Here is a 21853-nt window from a genome sequence, read left to right as displayed (position 1 = left end):
TTATATCCTAAACCCATACATCTAGCAGCCTTTATTCCTTTAAGCAAAGCTGTTTGGGATCATCGGAGCTCTGCAGGACTTCAATGGGCTGACTAAAGAGAAAAGATCTCTCCTACTTCACAATGGAGAGAGAGAAAAATATCAACTTCTGAACAAAACCCTAAGATCTCCCCAAAGCCTCTTCTCTCCTCGGCCGAGGCCAAATGTCCATGAATGAAAGTATCTTAGGGGGCAGGGTTTCCAGTCAGATGTCTAGCTACTTGTTAATGAGGTGAGGAACTTACAACCTCAAGTTACTCAACCATTCTCCAACCAAAGCCCAGGACACTGATGAGACAACAGATCCCTGAGAACATCTTAGAACATCTCCTCCAGCCACATAAGTCAAGCCCGTCGTTCACCACACGCCTGTGTTCATGCCACAGCCCAGATTCTATCTACAGTTTTGGGTAGCTTACCAGGGACTGAATTATACCCAGTTATGGCACTATTTATTTGATCACATTTTAGAACTATGCTACTGTTTGAACAAAACTATAGATCTTCATTCTGAAACACAACCTTTCTCTATCACAGATGCCATTCCTTTTGTCTCTGACTTATAGCAAGCAATCCCGTTCCACACTCAGTGCTTCCACCCACTCGGGTAACCTTATGTTTGCCTAAAGGTAAAATGAATAAAATTTATACTTCAGTCAAAAATCTGAAAGAATCTGAAACAGCCACTGGTCAAAAACCTCTTGACAACCAATTATTCCCTAAATACAACTTGAACCTTCATACCTCTCTGCCTTTGTGGTGCTATCTTCTACAGCAGTGGTTCTCAAAGCATGGTCCTGGTGCAGCAGCATCACATGGACAACTTTTTACAAATGCATACTCTGCATACTCTGGACTTACTGAAGCAGAAACTTAAGAGGTGGGGCCCAGCAATCGGTGTTTTAGCAAGCACACCAGTAATTCTGATAGACAATCAAGCTTGAGAATCACGGATCTACACTTAAGAGTACTTTCCTCTGAACTTTGTTCACCCGTAAAGGGCTTCTTCTACTTCAGGACTGTTTTAAACATCCTTTATATATTGTTTCCTCCTTCCCTGGCACTTATACCACCACCATTTCTGAGAGCAATTTATACACATCACACAGGATCACAGTCAGTGTGTATGTTTCCTCCCCAGCCCCCTCCCCGCCACTAGATGGTGAGCTGCTGCTTATTAATATTTCCAGAACTTGGCACATAGCAGGTATCAGTAAAAGTTGATTTTAATGTCAAAATATTCAGGTAGACAGTCCACAATGTGTCTTATAAGGAGATGAGATGACCCCAAGCAGTTTGAATTCATGCGCTTCCTTACAGTGCTGTCTGACTTGTTCCAGCATACTGACCTTAGGCGCTTTTTCAGCTTTCAGTTTACGAACCACCTCCCCTTGCGCAGCAACTTCATCATACAGAGCTTTACTTTCCAGAACAGTTGCTGATGATTTAGAAGAAACATTCTGTACTACCGCAGCAGGAGGATTTCCAGGTTTATATTCCTGGCCAGTTTTCTCCTTATACTCAGCTTTCAAAGCCAAAAGCTGTTTTACAGCTGCGTCTACATCTTCCTTTGCTGCTTTCTTGGCTTTTAACTCACGAACCACATCCCCTTGAGCAGCCACTTTGTTGTAAAGGACCAAGGAATCCTCAGATGTAGCACACGTATTATTCAAAGAAGGAGCTGGTCTTTCCTTAAGAGGAGTAGTTGTCTATAGAGGCAGAAAACCAAAAGTAATTAATTTATGTTAAATGTCCTCCTACAAAATTATATGAAGCTGATTGTTTATAAGGTTTCAAAGTAAGAATAAAATTTGAAAACTAATTTTTTAAAACATTTAAATGAATAATCTCATTTCTACAAATTTATCCTAACAAAAAATGACAAAAGTAAATAAAGGTAGAGGTACATGGATATATACTGGAGCATTTTTATCATAACAAAAAATGGAAAATAACCTAAATCTTTACAATCAGGCGACTAAAGAAATTATGACACATCGATCAGATCTGAGAATAAATCACTGCTCCACCACATACTGGCTGTGCAACCTTGAATTAGTTACTTAATCTGTTTCTGTTTTTTAACCATAAAACAAGAAAAATAACTGTACTGAAGCCATTAGGTTGATGGGAAAACAACAGGTAATAAATCTATGTAATGCTTTTGGTTACAAAGGCTGAGAAAAAGTGCCTATCAGTAAGAGTTAGGTACTATTATTAATAATAATTTATTAAAAGATGAGATATATCTAGATTTTCGGCAAGGCAAATACTGTGATACAATCTTAACTCACTACTGTGGAACAATTCCATGTGTAAAATTGTATGTTTATAGGCATATGGTTGTATACAGGTAAATGCAACAAATCCAGAAATATGTTCACTAAAATGACCTCTGGATAGTAAATAACTACTATTTTTATTCTATGTCATGCTTTCCTTCTGCCTAGAATGCTTTCCTCCCTCCTGAAACCCTTCCAAATGTAAAACCCAGCTCATATCATACTTTTTTCTTTAATGGTCCTCTACTTAATTTTTCAGGATAATTTCATCCATATTCATGGAGTCACGTGTATTAAACTCCAAAATGTTTCATCTCTACTCCAGAACTCTGTCTGACCCAGCATTCTGAATGGTCTTTAAGACATCTTACCTGGATAGTTAAGAGGCACCTCAAGCTATATCAGAGTTGCATTTTACATGGGGGTTAGGTCCTGAAGTCAGCATGAAAGTCAAAAACCACATATACTCAAAATTACTTTCCCAAAATTCCTTAAATCACTCATAATTTACAGTATTTTTTGGTGAGGTGTTTTACATATATATTTATACATACACACACACACACACATATATATAATGTGTGTATATATAATAATAAATGCTAATATGCAGGTATAAATGCATATTACATGGGTAAGGGGAAAATACAATAAAGGGAGCTACTCTGTATCAAAAATATACACACTCTGCTCTGCTACACTTATTTCTGGTAACATGAACTGATTTATTCATGGTGTGATTTCTCCCTGTGTTAATGTTTCACGTCAAATAAAGAAGTATACAGAAAAAAGCTTTCTCACAAATAAAGAGAAAGCTTTAGAAATGCATGACAATCTCAAGGAAACGCTAAAAATCCCGCAACAGTGCCTTCCTTTAGGGCAGGGGATACTTTAAAAACACTGTTTCCCATAACATTAAGCCATCTAATGAAGGTGAGAGTGCAGATGAAAAAGTTTCAAAGACATATCCTCTTGTGCTTTAAGAAAAAAAAGACCAGGTACGCTGTGCATCAGACTTTAATTTTGATAATATTGGTCTCTATTGGAAGCAAATACTCTCAAAGACCTACATCAAAGGAGAGAGCATTAGCCTTAAGGTTTAAGGCTGCAAACAATGGCTGACTGCAATGTTGGGTACAAATGCCAGTCAACTGTATGTACTTGAATTGCTAGTAGGACTTGTGCAAGTTTCAAAGCATAGCTACAAACTTTCTGATGCTCCTCCCATCAAGAGGTGGGGTCTATGTCCCCTCCTCTTGAATGTGGGCAAGCTTATGACTGCTTCGACCAATAGAGTCATATCTCCAAGGTTTAAGAAAGAAATAAAAGTATTATTTTTTACTTTCAATTTGTATATCACTTTAAGAATGAAATAAAAATATTTAACATTTGAGAGCAAAGTATTTTAAGAATAAAATTTAAGTTTCTTTTCTTTTATGTGTATTATTTTTTTCAAATGACTACTAAAGTTACTGGAATATAAATATCTTGTTGTTTGAACTTTACTTAATAAAGAAAATTGTTAGGAATTTCATTTAACCTAGAGGTGCCATGAAAAAATTACTGAGACACAAAGGGCATTATGAACTGAAAAAGTCTGAGGACCTCTGACCTATACAATAAACCCCTTAGTTCTCTAGACATGACACCACCTTCAAATCGACATCCTGTGTGGTGAGGACAGAAGCTGTATCTCCATCTGGAACGTCCCTCCCAACCTTGACTGTCAGGCAGATTCCTAACTCATTCTTACAGAGAGAGATTAAGCATTACCTCCAAGACATAAAATGAATACAAAAAGGTAAGTCAGACAGTTTCCTATCATAGCAGTGCCCGTCCTTTTTCTCTTTTTCGAACCTCAATGACTGTCAGGAGTTCTCCCAGAGGCACTGGAGATTGACAGAAAAGTATGGACAGGGGGCAAAAAAATCAGGTCACTGTCCTGACTCTGTCAATGACAACTTTTGTTACCTTGGGCAAGGCTTTTTTTTTCTTTTCATAAGATGAATAGCTAAGAATAGGTGGTCCTCAACATACTCCTCAGCCCTACACAATGCTCCTGACTAAAGCAGACAGACTATTAAAAAGGATCTACTGCACCTCTATTAGGAAAAAAAATTTTTTTCTAAGAACATTCTTTTAATCTAGTCTTTCTCCCTTCTTTTTCACATAATAAAATTAAATCCTAAAAATCTTGTTTTGCAAGGTGTTTTGAAAACTTACATGAAAGAATAACAACAAAACCCCCAAAAGAAAGAACTACCATCTTCTTCAGTCAACAGTAAGAACCACCACCATTTGAAAAGACATAGATTTAGACCCTAGGATAGAAGCATCACTGATTAGAGACATATCCATAAAAGTCAACATTTACCTCATTTTTTGTTGCTTCTACCTTGGTCTTTTCCTTTGACCCAGATGTTGGCATTTCCTTTGTATGCCCATCAGGAATGAATATCAAAACACATGGGGCTTCTCTGCAACTATATGGGCTAAAATGAAAATGAAGGGCCAGAAAAGTTTATTTGAACAAAATAATCTGACAGTAATGAAATTTAATTCCTAGATTAATTCAATGGCACTGTGTTAACACTTTTTAAACTATAAACAAACAGTTCTTTCCTTTATTATTCAAATCAGAGGCTCTTCAGAATAGTTTAAAGACAAGAAATACATAAATAAAAATTGACAGTGCTTATTATAAACTTTCAATTTATGAACTTCTATAGATAAGAACATGCTAACAACAGGACAAAAGTACATCTACTCTGCCTGCCACCAGACACAGCATTATGATGCCAATGGTCTCACTCTTGACTTACAGGAAATGCATCTATATACCACACCTAATCTGTTTATAAACAGAAGAATCTCTGTAAAACATTTATTTTACAAAAATTTCTCAATTCTAAAGGGTACTGTAATTAGCAAAATCCACTGCCCCGAGAGCATTCATAAGCAAAGGATTTCTTCAAATTTTGTGGTAAAAGCCACAAAGTAAAAATAAAAAGAGAAAGAATTCAGCAACAATAGGATCCTATACAACTCTTCAATACTTTTTAATAATAGCTTTATTGAGATAAATTCATCCTTTGAAAGTACACAATTCAATGGTTATATAAAACTGTGCGACCATCACCATTATCTAATTCTGGAATATCTACATCACCCCAAAAAGAAACTTGGTATCCTTTATCTATCACATCCCAGTCGCCCATTCATCTAGACCCTGGCAACCACTAACCTAACTTTGTTTCTATGGATTTGTCTATGCAGTCTGTTCTGACTAGTTTCTTTCACTTAGTGTAATGTTTACAAGGTTCACGCATGTTGTAGCATGAGTCAGTACTTGTCTTTTTTTGACTCAATAATGTTCCCTTGTATGGATATACCACATTTTGTTTATCCACTCATCACAGCTGATGGACATTTGGGTTGTCTGTACCTTTCAGCTATTATGAACAATGTTGCTGAGACCATTCATGTACAAGTTTTTGTATGAACGTATTATTTTTCTTGGGTATGTATAAAGAAGAGTAATTACTGAGTCAATAAACATAAACTTTTTGAGGAATTGCCACACTGTCTTGGAAAGTGACTGCATCATTTTAGAACCCTATCAGCAATAAATGGGAATTCCGATTTCTCCACATCCTCTACACTTGATATTGTCTGTCTTTTTGATTATAGCCATCCTAGTGGGTACAGAGTGATATCTCGTTGTGGTCTTGATTTGCATTTCCCTAATAACTACTGATGTTGAGCATCTTTTCATGTGCTTATTGACCATTTGTATATCTGCTCTAGAGAAATGTCTATTCAAATCCTTTGTCCATTTTTAACTGACTTGTCTTTTTATCACTGAGTTATATGAATTCTTTATCTGGCTACAAGTCCTTTATCAGACAATGTTCAAATATTTTTCTCCCATTCTGTGGGTTGTCTTTTCACTTCCTTGATGGCATCCTTTGAAGCACAAAATTCTTAAATTTTGATACAGTCCGATTTATGTATATTTTCTCTGATTTTTTCTGCCTCGTGTGTTATATTTAAGAAAGCATTGATAAGTTTACAAAGATTTATACTTAAGTTTTCCTCTAAGAGATTTATAGTTTTAGCTCTTACATTTAGGTCTTTGATCCACATTTGAGTTAATTTTTATATATGTTATGCCTTAGGGGTCCAAGTTCACTCTTTTGCATGTGGCTCTCCAGTTGATCCAGCACTATTTGCTGAAAAGTTCAACAACTTTTTTTAGAATAAATTAAGAATTTATTCTTTTCAGGGCATTACTCTAGTTGGTGGTACCACTACCACTACCACCATCATCGCTAACTATTTAAATGAAAGCGTAGTAAGTACCAGGCACTAGGTTGTGTGCCTGTGGCAATGTGATACTAAGATGAATAAGAAAAAACTATCTGTCCCTGAAGAATTCCAGTGGTAGAAAAAAAACAGACAGATTCAACAATGTGTGATATATATTCAAAAGAAGAAAGTGCCAGATGGTATGGGGACATACAGGTTGAGTGTCTATCCAGACTAGAGGAACACAAGAAAAGCTGTGGAGAAAGTAACATTTGAAAGGTTACCAGATGAGAAAAAAGAAGCAGGGCCATTTCAAGAAAAGGCAAGAGGCTTGAAGGCATTGGTGCCTTTAGAAAGCCCCAAGCAGTCCAGTATCTTGAACAGAAGAGATAGGGAGAGGTAAACTGCAAGAGATATGCCTCAGGTGGGTAGAGAAGCCATAATATGAAAAAGCTTGCATATCAAACTAAGGAGTTTAGATTTTACTCTGAAGCTAACAAGAATTTTTAAGCAGGGGGGAAATGTGATAAAACTGTTACTTTGAAATTTTTAGACCAGTGGCCACACAAAAAGTGGATTAGAAACGGGCAAAACTGGAGACACAAGAGACTACCTTAGAAAGTGTCTTGGCAAACAAGAAAGAAATGGTAAGGGCCTGAAATAAGGGAGAGCAGTGGATGCACTGAGATGGACTAGACAGGCAGCACCAACAGCAAAACTTACTAAGTAGAATGGGGACAAAGGAGAAGAACAAATCAGAGATAGTACCTAGAATCTTAGAATTATGAAGATATTAAGTTTGAGGTACTTAAAAGATATCTACTCAGAGACGTCTAAAAAGCATTAGATTCACAAGTCTGGAGCTCAAGAGACAGGTCTGATCACACAGTTAAAGAGGCACAATGAAAAAGGAGCAGAGACAAAAAGAAAACCAAAAGGAACATAGACAAAAATTTAGAGACTGAAAGTTCTCCTAATAATTTTATTAGTTCATGGTTTAACAAAAATAAGCATTTATATTCTCCAAATGTACCTCCTGCACTATTTATATTCTACAATATATCTAATGAAAATACACTATAAAGAAATAGGTAATAGTAATAATTTTCACCCAAAGATATATTAAAACTTTTTCTTTATAATTGGACTACATGAAAATGATTTATAAGATGGTGTAGTTTTAGAAATGAGTAACTTGTTCGTATCACACTGTTTCAAAGTTATCATTTGTTACAATAGAGTCTGAAATATTAAATATAAAAGAACAAATCAAACTGAACAGAGAATTGTCAGGTACAGTCTTTTAGTGGAAGTTCAATTTTTTTTTCTGCTTAGCAAGATTTGCCCTGAGCTAACATCTGTTGCCAATCTCCCTCTTTCTTTCTTTGACAAAGATTAGCCCTGAGCTAACATCTGTGCCAATCTTTCTCTACTTTATATGTGGGTCGCCACCACAGCATGGCTGATGAGTGGTGTAGATCTGTGCCCAGGATCTGAACCTGTGAACCCAGGCCACTGAAGTGGAGTGTGCCTAACTTAACCAATATGCCATGGGGCCAGCCCCAGAAATTCGATTTTTAAAATATTATTTACTATAAGAACTTTAAGTATTTTCATTTAAATGTTCAGTTACATTTACTTACCTAACAGGTTCATAAGGTTGGTCACATATGAAGAACCCTCTTCTCTGGAGTTGTATAATATCTCCTTTTTTCAAATCCTTAAGGCAGGGATCCCCCAGCATTAGTTCTTCATGCTGTAAAGATGACATAAGACCAAAATACGCTTTCTTAAAAATCAGAGCACTAAAACCAACTATAAAGTGCAAGTGGTTTTTCCAGTAGCTGGAATATTCCCATTCTAAACAGACATGTTAAAAACTTTACTCCTTAAGCACACACAGTCAAACAGTGAAGCATTAAAATAAATAACAGATTTATTGCATTTTAAAAAGTTAACATCTATAAACTGACAGGCTTCAGGAAATCTTTTAACTAACTTGACTGGTGTCCTTGCAGGTATAAGTACGTTTCCCACCACAAACGCAAGCTACAATGCAAGCAGACCCAGCTGACAGGCAGGCTGGCACAGCACTGAAGCACGAGGGCTCTCGAGCCAAGATGCCTGCGGTTGAATCCCAGCTCTACCATTTAGTGTCTGTCCTCAGGCACCTTACTTAACCTCACAGTGCCTCAGTTTCTATCATCTGTAAAATGGAAACATTACTCTTCTACATCTTTTTATTTTAACAAAATTCTAGAAAATCTTTTCCATTTTATTTGAGAAACCAAATACTTAAAACTAATTTTAAAAATTCTAAGGAAAAGTTTACATAACAGGGAAAGATGACACACGGTTTCTTTTAGGAGGCTACCTTACTGTTCTTGTTGACATACTGCTTAAAGTCCTCATCTTTTCCCAGCACTGGCTTTGTGATCAAGTGTTCATAAGTGACGCAGACGGCTGGAACAGGAAGAGCACGTGCAGTCTCTGCAAGCCAAGTGATCTTAGTGGTTTTCTTGTAGTCTTTGTTCTCCAAATTCAATTTTGCATCAAGAGATACAATTTTTCCATCTGCATTTCTAGACATAAGATTGAAAACTGTTTAAAGAAAATAAACCATAACTGTCATAAATGCATTACTTTATTCTCTATCTGTAATAAATGGATAGGGAATTTTCTTTGAAAAAATTTGAAATCAAACATTTACTTGAGCTTCCAATATATGCCAGACATATAACAGTTAAGAGATAAATAAAATATAACCCGTTATCAAGATATTAGTAATCTACTGGAGAACAGATCTACATATATCTGATGAAGAACATGAACATGTTTACAAATTTTAAAGTCACCTACAGGAAGCATTAGAAATCTAAAAAACTGTATTTTAAAACATTTAACAATTACTTGAAATCATATGTAATGACAGGACAGTTAAGATTTCAGAGTTTACATAAGTTAACCTTGGTATACTATATTCTATTTGTGTAACCTTAACAACAAATTGCTAAGTGTAGCTCACTATAATAACTGGAAAGTTCATATGCATCATGAAGCAATCTTAAAGTAGATTTTAGGATAAAAAGTATGTTATATATACAATTCTGTCCAAAGGCTCTCTCTACCAGGCAACTGTACAATGAGAATTAGATGATGAAAAGGAGACCTAAAGCATTAGCACTATTTTTATATCTTGATGCAGTAATTTTCAACATTGCAAGCAAAAGATATCCTGATATCCTATTAATAAACAGGAACATATATGGAAGAAAATTTTAATATGTGTCCAGAATTTGCAGTATCTACGCCTGGGCAGATTTACCAGTCAGCAACATGAGTGGCTCCAAATTAGGTAATTTTTCATAAATGAATAAACATAGAAGACCTTTCTTCCCTATTTACTTGAAAGCAAACAAAAAGTTCTTACCTGTGTATTTTAGTAATGTTGATGTTGCCCCAATTTATAAATGTAACCATCTCACCCTCTGACAACGTCTCTGCATCAGCACCTTCAATGAAAACTTTAGGACTATACCACACAGGCTTCAAGCCAACATCAGGATTCTGATTGATAATAAAAAGGAGAGTGTTGGTTGAAACAACAACTTATTGAACCCAGTATGCAAATTTATACATTCACTCATTTTATTTTTTAACCAAAAAGTTACCTGTGTTGGTTTAAATCCCAGCTCTGTGACACTGGGTCAGCCACTTGACCAAAAATGCTAATGGAGTTAGATGAGGCGGCCTGCCCCAGAGATTACCTCCAGCCTAAAACAATCATTCTTTGTTTTCAGAGTTAAGACAGTAGTATTTGTCACTTAGTGTCCCTCCAACCAGAATCTACTTTGCTATCCCCAGATTCTCATTGCTTTTGCAACAGAGAAAATAAAGTCATTCCTGATCAGTCGCTGCAGAACATTCTAAAACAAATGTCACCTCAGCAGGAAATTTTGGACCTTTCTTATTTTAGAAGACAAATTTTAAATACACTATTACATATGCATAAATTTTCTGCCTTTTCAGTATGTATTATATGAAGAAGAAAAAGATCTGGGAATAAAAAGAATGCTGTATTTGTTAAATTTCAGTTTGTGTTTCAATTTTGTTTTCAGAATTCAAAAGAAAAAGTCTAAGGCGATCCTTTGAAATAAATGTTAAACAGCATATGCTTAATAATCATTCAATGAATGCACCAATGCATGTGAGAAAAATGAGTATAACAACTTATATTACACTAGGCTCAGAATAGAATACTGACAAGGCTAAATATAGAAGGACATTTTGTGAGGGAAATAAGGAAAATTCCACAGATCAAATTGAGTAATCCAGTCATCATTTAAAGTGTTTCCTAATCAATTATTTCTTTAACTATTACTTATTATTACTTATTATTCTTTAACTATTAACTAAGCTATGTGACCACACTGTCATTTTAATAAATAAGCACCCTTAAAAAGTTTTATTCTCACCATTCAAATTTTAAACCATTCAGAAAGCTTCACATTTAAGCTGACTGTAGTGGGTGATATGATACATCAGACACCACCAGTCACCTGGTTGAACCAGTCAGATGTAAGATAAAGGCAAAGCCAAATCAATCACACACACACACACACACACACACACACATCCCAAATCTTATTAGGGTTCCCCTTAAAAGAATTCAAATCTTTGAAATTAAAAAATAGATACGGTCATACATAGACAAGCAATCACAAAAAGCTACAACTTAGAATATTTATAGCTCTTCTTGATACATATTATCTTAAATGTAAGTCCATGTCCATATCATAGTTATGAATAAGGTTTGAGTATATTAGACTAGAAATATGTGAGTGAGCTAGTCTATGAACATAATCTTCGCTATATAATGAATATATTTACAGACAACTCACAAAGCTGGAATAAAAGGACCTATCTCTGCTTCAAGACTGTCAACCAAGCAGTCATGACTAACCTAGAGGAAAATCATAGCTTAACTAAGAGGAACTTCTTGCTCCTGTATTTAAGATTTATATTCTGAATTTAGACGGACACATAGCATTTGCACTTCGCTGATATTTTCTAAAACAAAGCAAACAGCAGTGTGATAGACTCTGGACTCAAGCTGTGATTCAGTGTTACTGGGTCTAATGTTCTGGCTTAAAGACAAAGGAAACAGTTAGCAAATAACTTAGTTAACAGAGAATGCACCTCAGCTTCCATATAAAGAAAAGAGCATGAATTATAATATCTCCTCCTTCAAAATGACTCCAGCAAGAGACAAATTCTCTATCTCTACAGAACAAAAAATAGGCAGTAGCTGAGTGTACAGTGTAATAATGCTGTGAATTATTACTAAAACAAATTTCTTCAGCAAGAAATCCACAAAAATATTTACTTTGATCAGTACCAAAATCTGACAAATAACGTTGAGTAGAAAATGATCACAAAAGCATTCTATTGCCACCAAAGCACACTTTCCCCTTTCTTATCCTGTTCCTCCTTTTAATAGAAAGAATAAGACTGGTGAAACTGCAGGGCAACCTTTGGGTGCTTGGCTACTTCTTTCATCTCCTCCTGAGCTTCAGGGACGTTGACCAGGACCACTTCTTTCTTCAGTAATGCAACATACCGAGGAGCCACTGGGTCAATAACCTGCAACAAACGCATCTTCGTGTCAAAACATTTAGATATTTTTTTTAAACTTCTTAAATAAATTAAATAATAGCACAGGAATAGTAACTGGCTTTCTTTGTTACTGCATTTACTAATTTTTTGGTTTACCTGCTAACCCTTCTCTAACATCTAACTGTCAAGTAGGAAAAAAAAAAAGCAATCAGAAATGAAGACTACATGAAGGCTTTAGAGTTCCTTCCCAAGAATAACTGCTGATAAGTGAAAAGAAACTACTTAGTTAAAGCATAATATTGGAAACATTTTAAAAATAATTTTTAACTCTCTTATTAGAAGGTGAGGAAAAATTATCCCGTGGGGTTATATATTAATCTACTAGTAAATCTGATATCCAATTTTGTATTGTTGGAGAAGTCCATTTTGAAGGAACACAGACAATATTTTAGTATCATCTTCTATAATCAGTGTTAGGTAACGCATAACCATCAAAAGCAAAATAGCATTAGGTCACTATAATAAGGCAATTCTACAGATCGAAAACAAGATATTTCTACTGGTCTGCATACTATACACATAGGGACTACTGCATTCCCAGTACCCAGCAAGGGCCTGTCATATACAGGTAATTGATAAATATTTGCAGATTAACTGAATGAATGGTGGTACTCATTATGCTCTAACCTACTCTACCTTGAAAACAGGAGTAGCATCCCCTTCTGGATCTGATGTATTTTTCTCATTTCACTGTTCAATTTAAAATTGTCCATGATGACCAAGCACAACAGCACTGTTTAGACACTAAATAAAGCATACGGAAGGAAACTACAGACAGAAGCAAATGCAGAGTCAAACGGCTAAGTAAAGTAATGGAAGTTTTCTTCCTATTGGAAGGATGCAGGAAGTAGTGGTGTGGCTGTGTTTGTTTTGTTTTGTATTGGGTTTTTTGTTGCTGCCATTGTTTGGTTGGTTTTTTTGTTTGCTTCGAGAGTATTTTTCAGCTTCTGAAAGGAATGATACTGTAGAAATCCTGAATGAACTCAGAGAAGAAACCATCCTCAGAGGGTCATTCATAAAAGTTTGAAAAGCTATTTAACTTCCCCTTGTCTGCTACTCCTCATCTGCTATATTTCATGCCAGTACTAAAATAGCACCTGCCTCTCTCTAAACTGACTGTTTTATTCTTTATTTCCTTGAGGCTTCAAGGTCATTCCTAGTTAAGGATTCCTTCTTTCAATTAAGCTAGCATGACCAAAAAAACTGTGACTACTCAGTTCCATATTATAAGAGAGTAAGATACAATTTCTTTAAAGAAGCTAAAACCAGACAACCCACCCTGAGAAACTTACCTCAGTTCACTATAGCCCAGTTTCCTCAACTGGCAACAAGAGTAAGAGACTTTCTCACACTTGAATAATTATAATAATCACTTAGGGCATTGGCTAGCACAGATTTTTAGGCTACTTAACCCTAAAGGATTTACAATTCTAATGGTCTGAAGTAAAGTCTGAAAATCTATTTTTAACAAGCATTCCAGAGAATGGTTAGGATCAGACAAGTTTGGGAAACCTTGGATTAAAAGATTTAAGAAGTCTTTTTTATATAAAATTATATAATTCTAAAAATCTATGGATCAGTGGTTTTCAAATTACTCCTAAAAGTCCTATGGAGTTGCCCTGGTAGACACCAAGCAGAGGGGGAAGGATAGGCATGGGACTGAGGGAACAGGACTCCAGACCCCTTAACACACTTTAACCAAACAGCTACACTTTTATTTATTGGGGTTTACTGAAAACTTGTTCATTTGAAGGAAGACTTTCCTGATTTAGGGGCAGGGAGAGAAGTCTCTACATGCTTTAATTTATTAGCTGGGGACAGATGCAAGTTGGGATGGCTGGGACGAGAGTTGAGAAAAAAATGTTATATTATAATACCACTGAAATACTAACACAAATATTTAAAATAAAGCAGTAAATAAAGGTTGATGGAGGCAAATAATAGCTCTGAAATGCATACCTTAAAGCTGTGACTCTTCCTCCTTGACTGAAAAGTTTAAATCTTAACACTCACATACAACCAAGAAGAAAATTAGCGAGGTTAATACAGAGTAAGCTATTGAAATGTTTCCTATTAGTATCAAGGTAGATTTTTTTAATGTAACTAGATATGCTCCATTTAATTAATTATGATACAGAAAAATTATGTACTAGTTTCCTATTAAGATGAAAAGTCAGGGTAAGAAAACAAAGATCATAGTATTTTCAGGGGGATGTTGAGATTGTTAACCACGCCACATCTCACTGTCTCCTTCACCTCTTTCTCCCTTCTTTTCTTCACCATGTACAACACACTATAAATAAAGCTCTTTCTCTAAAAAAGCATATAATTAAAGAACTCCAGCTAATCTGGAACTAATGACCTTGTCTTTTAGCAGAAGATGTTTTTAAAAAAATGCTAAGCTACTAAGAGTGGAAGAGTGCCCAAAGAATGATGTTTTAGTTCTGTCCTTAATAGTTACTTCACAATGCCAGGGCCTTAAATTCAGTTCACTGATGCTTCTTCACTTAAATTTTATTTGCAGAGCTTGGAAAGAAAGAACAAGCTACAAAATAACAAAGTAGTAATTAGAGACTGAATGTGACATGAATCATAAATAAGAGATCTGTAGCTCAAGGGTCAGAGGAAATAGGAAAGTGAAGGAAGTGTAGGGAGATGTCATGAAGGCCAGCAATAGAAACAAAAAGGTACATGATCAGAATGAGTTCATTTTTACTATCAATCAAAATTTTAAACTGTGCTATGTTTTTAAGATGGTGCTTGATGATTAAAGATCCCACAGACTTAAGAATAAACAAAGCAAACTGGAAAACACTCATGTACTTTCACTCCCTCCCACACCCCCACTAAAAAAGACAGGAAGGGCTTGGTTTTGTTTAAAGGCACAAACCCAGAAGAATCAGTAGAATAAGAGAGGAAACAACAGCAACAAAATTCTGGAAGCTGAAAAACATAGGGAAACCACTCTCTGCTCCATACAACCAGGTAACTGCCTCTCTCCTACACCCACAAAAGAATGGAAATTTACTCTGTGAAAAAGAGGGTGTCTAGATCCCAGCAGACACCAGAAATAGCTGAAGGTGAGGATACCACACTGAGACAAGGGGATTAAGTGAATGTAAGATACTAGAGGAAAGGCTCCCAGCAGTCTGCCCCCATGTGGCTCCAAAACCCTGGCAGTCAGGCCTTCACACTTCAGACAAGTGATTAAAAAGAAATTCCTCTGGAAAAACTACCTAAACTAAGAGATAAGATACAAAGTCACTGACATGGAGGTTCTCCAGCTAAATGGCCTATCATCCTAAATTGTCAGATCGTCCTATATTGAAGCTCAGTGAACAAGCCCAACTCTTCCTCTTTGGGCTTCCACTCTTTTAGTCCCCATGACAAATATGAGCAGAGAATCAAGGGTAATCTGAGAAAAGCCTTTAATATGAAAGAAAAACCACAATAAACAGCCTACAGGAAAGATGTTATAAGAAAAAAGTACTATTAATGTTAATATTACAACCATGAAACAGGAACAGGAAGTTATTTTGAAAAATTCAGAGAACCAAAGAGAAATCTTAGAAATACAACAGTATAAATGAAAAACTCAATAGTAGGGTGGGTGGGAAGAAAAAGTTGAACAGGTCTATCAGAAAGCAGAGCCAAAAGATGAGATGGAAAATAAGACAGCAAATAAAATTTGAGGACTAGTCCAGGAGGCTCAACATCTGCTCAAAACAAGTTCCAAAGAGAAGAAAGCACAGTAGAAAACAAAGAAAGAATTCAAGAAAATGTCCCAGAACTAGAGGAATGGGTTTCCAGGCTGGAAGCCACAGGTTCTTCCAATGGATATGGATGAAAACAGAGTCACATCCCATCACATCACTATGAAATTTCAAAGTGAAAAAACAGGTCATATACAAGGGTGGTCTCAAAAAGCTTCTTCATCCCAGGTCTCTCTTCTCAGAGAGCTACCAAAGGATACGGTAGAGCAAAGAAAGAAGATAATAAAAAGAGAAGGAAGATCTGAGAACCAGATGATCTATCACAGAACAAAAGCAAAAGGAATTCCCAGGATGATGACAAAGACTGACTTGAGAAGACAGCTGTGCTTCAGAAGTTAACAGGCTACTAATCTACATCAGAGCAGAGCAGCACAGAAGGCTCTGGCAGAGATGTCTCCAAGATGTAACTGAAAAAACAACTGAGGTATGTGAACATTTTGGTAGGAAATTTTGACAACTTTTGGAGAATCTGAGACAGAATGAGAAAACTAAACAAACTGGAGGGGGAGGGGGACAATCGACTACAAGAAAACTAACAAGTTATGAGAAAAAGTTAAGAGACCTAAACCCTCATCTTCCACTGTGGGAAGTCAACTGATAATGCCTAAAACTAAAAAATCAAGAAGGAGCAGTACACGTTATCTCATTTAGATATATGGATAAATCTAAAAGAGCTGAAAATTATTCTTCTAGGGAGAGAAAATGGAAGGAAAGAAGATATGAGAATATGCTGTTATCTTAACAGACCCTATAGAATTCTCTGAGGATAGTGAAATATTTCATATATGTGAAACTAATGTACAACTTTATTAAAACTTAAAACCTTTAAAAATTGGATTATTAATGAGAAGTACACCAATGTTAACTTTGCCTGTAAATTCTACTTGTATTTATTATTAGTAACTGCAGCAACAGAAAGAACCAATTAATAATTCCTTTATGTGTCAAAAAAACTGACTGAACACAAAAGACTAAATAAAATAAATTCAAGACACATGCGAGACAAGCAACTATTTTTTGAGGCAAGGCATCAGCACAATCAAGCAGCAATACCAAAAAAGAACGTACAGAACACAATCACAGAAACCACAGTTTAAAACATGGCATTTTAATGATTTGCCTTATTATAGTGTCTAAGCATCTGCTTCCAATTAGTAATTAACAATGTCAATATGCAGTATTCCTCATTTGACTTTCATTTAAGAAACAATTAAGAAAAAAGCTAGATTCAGTAAGACACAGGAATTATGACTAATGAACCTTCAATACAACTCAATGAAGTATGTAACTTTAAAACTCTTATGTCCTCTCAGTGCACAAGGGAACAGCAGAATGGAGTTAGCCAAATCTTCCCTTTGCCACTAAGAAAACCAGAGGACATGTTTTTTAAAAATAGGAATAATGCATGTTCAAAGGGTTTGTACAAGAAAATCTTTTATATAAATGTGATTGTGCTTCAAAGCTGTATAACATCTCAAGTTATAACATGTAATATGCTAAAAGCTATGTGCTAAGTAAGGCAAATAAAAGCATTAAGTAATACCTTCTTACAGAGAGCTCGCAGCTTGAAAGCAGAAAAATGAAATGCAGAGTGTTCATAAGAAATTTAAGGAAAAAACTGTTACCGTTTCCCATCACTCCAAGTTTGTTTGTTTTAATCACTGTTACTTGTTTGGTATAGTTAATAGGCTTAATGCTCTTTATTTGTTTAAAAAAGGAAAACATTCCATTTTCCTGAAAGTCTGCAAAATGGTAATACTCTCCACAAATTTTCCCTACCATGAGCACACTAATGAATTCTACACATAATACACTATTCAGGAGTTAGGCATGAGAAAAGGACCAAGAAACAAAACATGTACCTTTTTGTTAAATGCCCAAATTTTGTCCCATTCCATATTCACAACTGAACGTGAGGAACCCTAGAAAAAAAAAAAATAAATGACTTAAAGGGCAAGAAGTATTAATTAGAATATTTTCTTTAACTTAAGCATATTAGAAAAAATAAATCCAATAAATACTTGCAAGTTTACTTCCACTGGAATATAAAACTTAGTATGTACAAACTAATATGGTTACCCTGAATAGTTAGAGTCAACAGCCATATACTTCACTAGGTAAAAAAACTACAGCTGCCTTTGTCCAAACCTAGCTTAGGAGTTTAGGACATTCTCAATTTTCCACTATTACAAACAATGATAAACATACTCCTTTTTTAAAACACTATTCTGCCCTTGCATTATAAGGAATAAACAAGGAACAGAAAGAACAACGGAAATAATTAAGATTAAAGAGATATTAACAGACACTTGAAAATTCAAACAGAGAAGCTGGAAAGGAAACTCACCTGAGCAGCAATAAACTGTTTCAGCCCTTCAACTGTCATCCCTCTTCTAAGGACACCACGAACCGTCGGAAATCTTGGGTCATCCCTGGAAAATTTTTAAGCACCAAGATTTTTTTAACGTGTAGATGCAAGAGAATACAAAATATGTTAATGAATAAGAAATTATACTCATGTGCCACATTAATGATGTTTCGGTCAACGACGGACCACATACCTGACGGTGGTCCCACCTGACTAGTACCATATAGCTGAGGTGTGTAGTAGGCTATACATGGAGGTGTGTGTAAGTAAGTACACTCTATGATGTTCTCACAACGACAAAATTGCCTAACAACATATTTCTCAGAACGTATTCCCGTGATTAAGCACCACATGCCTGAATACACAGCTTGTTAAATATCTGGACTAAGAGCCAGTTATACTGATTGGATACATCACAATACCAGTGAGCTCAAGTTCACAGAAGAGGAAAACTGCTTGGTAGTGAAATATTGCTCAGTAAAATACATGTACTACTAGAAATAATAAAAGCACATTTGAAAAAAGACACAAAGGTGACATCTTCAAATATGGAACAAACATTAAAACATGCTTACTTTTTATTTAACAAACATTAAGGTCCCTATTCTACGTATGATCAAAAGAACCAGAAAAGAGATGGTAACATGTTATCAGTGTACAAATATAATTTATAAAGCCTTTTGGGTTGTAAAAAATACGTATGTTGGTTATTAATATTATGCAAAGATTTGCAAGCTTCAGTAAGTGTGCAATGATATCCTTTGTATGGGGCCCAAAATAAACTTGCCTTTTGTCAAATTCAGCTCCACAGTAAAACAGTATAAAATACACATTATTCAACAAATACTTAACATATGTCACGACTATGTAAAGCAATATCAATTAGTATACACATTCTGGTTAATTCAGGTAAAAAAACATTCTTAGACTTATGAACATGGTAACCCATCTGAACAGGTTTCAATAATACAGATACTTGGCTACAAAATCACTTTAATTTTTATATTCATCTGTCTCACAGAAATCCCATATAGGTTATTAATATGCTACAGAGATTTTCAAACTTTTTCTAGGTGCTGAATCCTCTGGGCAAGAGCTCCACAAGGTGGGTCTTCACCACCAAGGCAGACACCATTTATGTCTTCACCTTAACTCAGGGCATTGTGGCCTTCCTGAGACCCGGGCAAAAAGAAAAACCACAGAGGCTCAGCAGAGTGTGGAGAGTGGTAACCAGATCTATGAAGGACCAGACAGTCACAACCACTTTTCTACTGGATGCAATAAAGACCAGGACCAGAAACTCTCCAGGCCCACGTATTCCACTTCCTCCCATCCATCCTCCCTATCCCTCAAAGCAGTTTAAAAATCACTGATACACCACGTCCTTACTTCCTTTCAATTACAGGTAACAGTAAACATACCATCCATCTACTAGTCCTTCGTTGACAAACCACGTGAGTTTTCTTTTGGACAGCACTGTGTTGTTAAGATTTAGTCGACTATATTCCCAAATATATGGCTTTCTTATGCCTAAAGCTTCAATAATCCAATAGAACTGCTCATCTCTGTCATGGTATTCTGTTGTTCTCAGGGCATGTGTAACACCTTCAATGCTGTCAACTATGGGGCAGGCAAAATCGTACGTTGGATAAACACTAGGAAAGAAAGGAATGTTTTGAAAATCAACATGAAGCTTTTACCCTTTCCATCTTAGACTAGGCATTATAAGCAGCAATACCAGTTTAAAATACAACTATGTACAAGAAGTTTATCAGTCTTTGAAGACAATGAATCAGTTATCCACTCAACATTCAAACAAAAAAAGCAAAGTTGCAATTTAATAGACACTTTGGTATTGGTGTAGCAAATTCTACAATCATATTTCTGTAATGGCCAATGTATATCATGGTAGGAAGCAATAAACAATATACATAATCATTATGAGGGAATTTACTTCTTCAATCTTAATCCTGCACTCACGTAAATCCCTAAGCTTAATACCTTTGTAATTAAATGCATTCAAGAACAAAGTGTTTCCCCCTCTAACAAGTAAAAGAGAAGAAAATTACTAGGTTAATTAAAACTCCATTTAAAGTAGAATAGTCTTAAAAACAATTTCTACCTAAAATAATGTACACAATGCACATGCAATTTCAATTTAAAAAATATATTACTACTGCATTATGCCTTCTAATTTGTTTTTTTAGGAAGATTAGCCCTGAGCTAACATCTGTGCCCATCCTCCTCTACTTTACATGTGGGATGCCTACCACAGCATGGCTTGCCAAGCAGTGCCATGTCCGCACCCGGGATCCGAACCGGCAAGCCCCGGGCCGCCAAAGCGGAACATGCACACTTAACCAGTGCGCCATCAGGCCTGCCCCTGCTTTCTAATTTTTAAGATACAACTTCATTGAGATGCTCCTGCATTATGCTTTGCAATTATTTGATACTGAAAATGTGTATCCAAATTCACTTTTCCAAATGTATTCAAAGTATTTGCTTGGTAAAACAAGGAGCAATCACCCTGTTAAAAATAAAGGAAATACATATGCACATGCAACCACATACGTAAGTGTTTGTCTATATATATGGACACACACATCTACACTCACAAGTTTAATGAAAGTCACATTAGCTAACCAGGTAATCATTTACATTCACCAATCTCTTCAAGTTATAATTCAGCATTTATATGTAGTAGGCTTCTTCAAAGTATAAGAAAATATATTCTATGGTTACTTTATAAAGTAAATTAACAGGGGGTGGGAGGGTAGCCATTTAAAGAAAAAAATCTGTTATCTAGAAAACGAACTGAAACTAGAGAAAACACGATACATTATTGTATTGTTTGTATTTCTGTAAATTTTCAATTCTATCACATTTATGAATCAATTTATGTCCAGCAGAATCACAGTTTATAATAGGAAGAGAAGTATCTTCATCTAAAGATATATACTACAGTACACCCGATCAATACATATAAAAAGCTATTTTAGGCAGACTCAGTGACTTTTATATTCAGAGTGATCACAGAAATAACTTAGTTTAACTCAAATCAATAGGTGAGCAAATAGCCTGAGAGGCTACGTGCTCTACTGAAAGTCAGCCAACCTGTGCATGAGCAAAGATCCAGGTCTCTTGACTAGTCTGCATCTACTCCGTGTTTACAGAGAGCACCAAAGTAAAACCACAGTAGGCCACCTGGCATAATGAAAGAGACACACTTACTTGTATTTATTTCCAGTTCTTGGGTGTGGTTGAATTTTGCAGCGATAAAGTGTCGGGTCCCTCATGCATCCATTGTTACTACTCATGTCAATTTTTGCTCGCAAACAGCAGGACTGACCAAATTGGCTCCCTTTTTTCATTTCTTCCCACATTTGTAGATTCTTCTCAATAGCTAT

The 21853-nt window shown here is 35.7% G+C and overlaps 1 protein-coding gene across 4 annotated transcripts in view; it reads right to left on the bottom strand.

Annotated features, from left to right (window-relative positions):
- EPRS1 (glutamyl-prolyl-tRNA synthetase 1) overlaps positions 1-21853 on the bottom strand; it is a 71862-nt gene that overhangs the window by 30652 nt on the left and 19357 nt on the right. For 2 of the 4 annotated variants that reach the window (XM_023632725.2, XM_023632724.2), the window contains exons 9-19: positions 21678-21849; positions 19868-20101; positions 18426-18510; positions 17941-18000; positions 17622-17642; positions 12162-12272; positions 10060-10196; positions 9004-9211; positions 8273-8385; positions 4696-4813; positions 1389-1748 (exon numbers count right to left, since the gene is read on the bottom strand). In XM_023632725.2, coding sequence (XP_023488493.2) covers positions 1389-1748; positions 4696-4813; positions 8273-8385; positions 9004-9211; positions 10060-10196; positions 12162-12272; positions 17622-17642; positions 17941-18000; positions 18426-18510; positions 19868-20101; positions 21678-21849 — 1619 coding nt within the window. The remainder of the gene's footprint in view (positions 1-1388; positions 1749-4695; positions 4814-8272; positions 8386-9003; positions 9212-10059; positions 10197-12161; positions 12273-17621; positions 17643-17940; positions 18001-18425; positions 18511-19867; positions 20102-21677; positions 21850-21853) is intronic. The other 2 variants (XM_070255728.1, XM_001488930.7) reach the window with 1 other exon arrangement.

This window comes from Equus caballus, chromosome 30 (genome assembly GCF_041296265.1).
Source record: "Equus caballus isolate H_3958 breed thoroughbred chromosome 30, TB-T2T, whole genome shotgun sequence".
Lineage (NCBI taxonomy): Eukaryota > Metazoa > Chordata > Mammalia > Perissodactyla > Equidae > Equus > Equus caballus.
The sequence above is the reverse complement of the archived record's forward strand: the minus strand, read 5'-3'. Positions and strand labels throughout refer to the sequence as shown.